Genomic DNA, 4,813 nt, shown 5'->3' with positions numbered 1-4,813 from the left:
CGAAATTCAGTTTTTGGCCCAAAATTCAGTTTTTGGCCCGAAATTCACATTAGAGCCCTAAATTCAAAAAAATAATAAAACAAATAAAAGATAAGACAAATAAATTTGAACAAAATTAAACTTAATATTTGTATTAAAGTTACCACAGTTATGCAATGAGTACCTCGTTTATAAATCATTTTGTTAGAAGAAAAAAGAGTATAATCAGCTCTATACAAAGTTCGTAAGTTTAGTTTATTGTCTAATGTTCATAACAAAAGTAAAATTACATCACACACTCTAATTCAAAGATACAAAAAAACATCTAACTAGCATTATCTCTAGCTTTGTGTTTTTTTATCAAGTATATGAAAGTGTGGAATGAAATGTGTTTTGATAAATATATGGGCCTTTTCGTGCCTCTATATGGGCCTTTTCGTGCCTGCCTTAAACGGGCCGTGCTCGTGCCCGCCCATGGGCCATGACCTCGGCCCAAACCCGGCCCGATATAACGGGTCGTGCCGGCCCGGCACTAAATTATTTCGGGCCGTGCCGTGCCTGGGCCGTGCTTTTTTTCCGTGCTTCGGGCCGGCCCATCAGGCCCGGCCCAAATGTACACCTATACGGCCAACCGTGCCGCGGCGCGGCACACAAGCCTCTTCTTGCTTCCAACGGAAGGCAAGCCACCGTGTGCTGTGCGCGCACAAGCGAAACGACGCGAACGGCCGTGGCCAGCACCGCCCACGCGCGCGCGGTAATTTCACTTCACTCGTCGTCGGCGACGGCGACGGCGTGCGTGCGTGCCTGCGATCAGGTTGGGTTGGTTAGGATGGTGGGCGCGCGCGATCAGTTTCTGTTTTCCCGTGTCGTCTGTTGGCTTTGGCTTTTCCGAAACGAGATAAGGCTGGCTCTGGAGTCATGCCGCGGCGGCCGATCCAGTTGGGCGCGCGCGATGAGAATTGAGGACGGCGACCGGCGTCGCCTCCACTCCAAATAATTGGCCGGATGGCGTCGCGTACGTGCCTGCGGCGGCGAAGGGTCCCACGGATCCAACGATCTTTCATCGCATCGCATCCACGAGGCTGTTGCGGCTACATATCGGAATGGACGGCCAACAAGTGGAAAGCGGTACCCGGTACAAGAGGACGGACGGACGAGATCACAATAGGTTAACTGAAGCATCAAATTTTCACATAATGCTATGTCGAGCTCGACCAGCAATCAATAGTAGTACATGTGCATATGAAGCTGGCGCTAGCTGGCTCATCAAGCGCCCAAATTCACTAATCAATCCGTAGACTTTGCCCTGTAATAACGCACTGCTGACGCTAATCTACCCCCCATTTCATTAATCCTATCAATAATCATGCTACTGCTACTGACACAATCAGAGTAGGGCGCTATGTACAGTGACCAAGACAAGGAACCTAGGATGGGGGCGGATTCATTAACAAGGAGGGGGGCCCTAATCCCCTGCCGGTCTGCACGGGCAATAATCTAGTCAGACCCCGAGGTCAGTAGAGGCGGAGGACGCGTCACGGTCCGTCACTAACCCCAAATCCCACAACAGGCCAAGATAATCAATCGAATCATCAAGCAATTAACCAACCAAACCATGGGATCGAGGCGGGTGGGCGGGCGCCCCGATCCACCGATCGATCGTCGTCCAGCCGTCCAGGGGAAGGCTTCAGTACTTCCAGAGGTCCGCGAGGTTCAGGACCGGGTCGTCGAACTCGGGCAGGAACTGGTGCGACGACGACGGGGTCACCGCCGACGAGATCTCCGCGTTGGGGTCGGCGCTCAGCCCGGTCTCGCGGGACGGGCTGACCTCCGACGCCGCCGTCTGCCCCGACACCACCTGCTGCTCCGCCTTGCAGTACCTCCGGATCGCCGGGGGAAGGACGTCGCCGGAGTTCATCGCCGGCAGAGAGAAGTACTGGCTCGAGTAGTAGGACGTCGGGGGCGGCGGCGGCTGGTACTGCATGTGCAGCAGCGCGTGCTCCTCCATCTTGACCGGGAGGTGGCTGTGGCTCGTGCCCGGCGCGCCGGAGGTGGACGCGGGGCCGTTGAAGTCGATCACCTCGTCGACGTCGGCGCCGATGAGGGCCGGCAGCTCGGCGGAGTCGAGGAGCTCGCTGAGGAAGCCCAGCGAGCCGACGCGCTCGAGCTCGCCCGCGCCGGCCGCCGCCATTATTGGCTCGGTCCTCGCCGCCAGCTCCTTGTTGAACACCTTGCACACGGCCCACTCGTCCTGCACGCAACAAACAAACAAACGAAGGCAGCAAGAAAAGAAGAGGATTTAGGCCACCGGCGGACGAAAAAGGGGGGGGGGGGGGGGGGGGGGGGGGGGGGGAGAAAAAGATTTCCAGGGCCGAACGAGCAATTAAACGAGGCGAGAACAGGGGGGGAGGGCCGGACCTTGGCGGAGCGCGGGAGCCGCTCGGGAAGCTTGCCCTCGAGGCGGAACTCGTGCATGACCCAGCCGGTCTTCTCCCCGCGCGGCGCGCGGCCGCGGTAGAAGACGAGCGTCTTCTTCATGCCCACGAGGACGCCGCGGCCCCTGAAGATCTCCTTGTCCTTGCCGGTGGCCTTCCAGTAGCCGGTCTCCGTGGCGCGGTTGGTCCGCGTGCCCGTCGGGTACTTGCGATCCTTGTGGCAGAAGAAGTACCACTCCTTCTCCCCCATCTTGGCCCTGCCTGGAGAAATCCAACGCAAAGTTCCGTCCTTTTTTTGGTTAGGGCATGGTTTCCAGCCGAGAAGTACTACTAGTAGAAGCACAAGGGGAAAAAAGGTGCAGGTTTAGAGCTATGAGGCGTCGATGCAGTAGCAGCAAGTACTAACCTGGCAGGTCCCATGGCTCGCACTTGTTGAGGTCGACCTCGCCGATGACACCGGAGACGAAGCGGTGGTTGAGGGCCTTATGGGCGAGGTAGTGCGAGATGATCTCCTCGTCGGTGGGGTGGAAGCGGAACCCCGGCGGCAGGTCCAGCTGCCCGGCACCCGCATCCTCCACCTCCGCCTGGTTTATCACCGACACCTCAGACATCTCCGCCGCACCGAAAACCAGCAGCTGGCCTCCTTTCCTCCTTCCACACCAAGCCTCCACGATCGGAAGCGGAAATGGCTGCTGCCTCAGGCAGGAAGATAGAGAGAGAGAGAGGGAAGGAGAGGCGTGTGTGAAAGGGATAGAAGGCAAGGGGCTTTGGACTGGAGGAGCGGAGGGCCTGGAGCGGCTTTATATAGGATTGGCGGCCGGTGTGACGGGCCGGGAGCGGAGAGCCGTGGGGAGGCGGCTTGTAGGCGACGGACCCCGTCCGGCGGGGGGCGCCGGGCAGGTTCACTTCTTACCGCCAGGACCAGGAGCTGTGAGTGACTGGCTCCGTAAGCAACTCCAAATTACCTGTCCTAATCCTGATGGCCTGCGGCGGAATATTCACTCGCCCGTTCACAGCTCACACGCGGCAACTATGCGGTCGAGATCTGAAAACCAGAGCTCTGCTTTAAAATATCATCGCAATCTTTAAATACTTCTCTCACCTTTGAAAACGAGTGGGGGAAGCAACTGGGCAGAAGATATTCTCTCTCTCATCCCAGCTCCTTTCCAGAAAATAGTGAGAAATCCAGATTACCATGGGTCCATTGCAGGCGCTACTACCCGTGCCAAATCGCGATCCGTGGCTGTGGTGCTCGCTTCCGTTCGTCCTCTCGTCGCCTCTTTTGGGACACTCTTTGTTCGTTGTCAGCTTGACGCGCGTAACGTCACCCAACGGACCGGTGTGCGGACGCAGCTATAGGTGTACATTTGGGCCGGGCCTGATGGGCCGGCCCGAAGCACGGAAAAAAAAGCACGGCCCAGGCACGGCACGGCCCGAAATAATTTAGTGCCGGGCCGGCACGGCCCGTTATATCGGGCCGGGTTTGGGCCGAGGTCACGGCCCATGGGCGGGCACGAGCACGGCCCGTTTAAGGCAGGCACGAAAAGGCCCATATAGAAGCACGAAAAGACCCATATATTTATTAAAACCACACTTTATTTCGCACTTTCATATACTTGATAAAGAACACAAAGCTAGAGATAATGCTAGTTAGATGTTTTTTTGTATCTTTGAATTAGATTGTGCGATGTAATTTTACTTTTGTTATGAACATTAGACAATAAACTGAACTTACGAACTTTGTATACAGCTGATTATACTCTTTTTCCTTCTAACAAAATGCGAGGTAGTCATTGCATAGCTGTGGTAACTTTAATACAAATATTAAGTTTGATTTTATACAAATTTATTTGTCTTATCTTTTATTTGGTTTATTATTTTTTTGAATTTAGGGCTCTAATATGAATTTTGGGCCAAAAACTGAATTTCGGGCCAAAAATTGAATTTCGGGCCCTAATGTGAATTTCGGGCTTTTATAATTTCGGGCCGCCCGAAATAAGCCCGACACGTTTAAGCAATTACGGGCCGGGCCGTGGGCCGAGGGCTAGGCCCATGGGCCGGCCCGGCACGGCCCGAAATTCAAACGGGCCGGGCCGGCCCGAAATTCAAACAATACGGGCCTTTTCGGGCTTGGGCCGGGCCGGGCCGGGCGGCCCGAATGTACACTTATAGACGCAGCCTCAGCAAAATCGCAGACAATTCAACGTGACCAGCCGTTTTCCTCTCTTCTAGGCCTAGTTTGAATACTTTGGTAATACATATGTATTAAAGTGGATTGTGATGTAATGTAAATCAATTTACACATGTAGATTGAGGTTAATATTAGAATACTCGAATAAAGTTTGAAAGGGTGCACGCTCGGCCGATTTTTTATAGCTTTTTTAAAAAAATGTTTATAT

At 54.2% G+C, this 4,813-nt stretch overlaps 1 protein-coding gene across 1 annotated transcript; it reads right to left on the bottom strand.

Moving 5' to 3' along the window:
* Positions 1–1,148: 1,148 nt before the first annotated feature.
* On the bottom strand, positions 1,149–3,188 carry LOC100281341 (uncharacterized). The gene is made up of 3 exons (NM_001154259.2): positions 2,821–3,188; positions 2,398–2,675; positions 1,149–2,230 (listed from the first exon to the last, which is right to left on the bottom strand). The coding sequence occupies exons 1-3, from the start codon at positions 3,023–3,025 to the stop codon at positions 1,667–1,669; spliced, it is 1,047 nt and encodes a 348-aa protein (NP_001147731.1). The 5' UTR covers positions 3,026–3,188; the 3' UTR covers positions 1,149–1,666.
* Positions 3,189–4,813: the final 1,625 nt, after the last annotated feature.

This window comes from Zea mays, chromosome 9 (assembly GCF_902167145.1).
Source record: "Zea mays cultivar B73 chromosome 9, Zm-B73-REFERENCE-NAM-5.0, whole genome shotgun sequence".
In the NCBI taxonomy this organism is placed as follows: Eukaryota; Viridiplantae; Streptophyta; class Magnoliopsida; order Poales; family Poaceae; genus Zea; species Zea mays.
The sequence above is the reverse complement of the archived record's forward strand: the minus strand, read 5'-3'. Positions and strand labels throughout refer to the sequence as shown.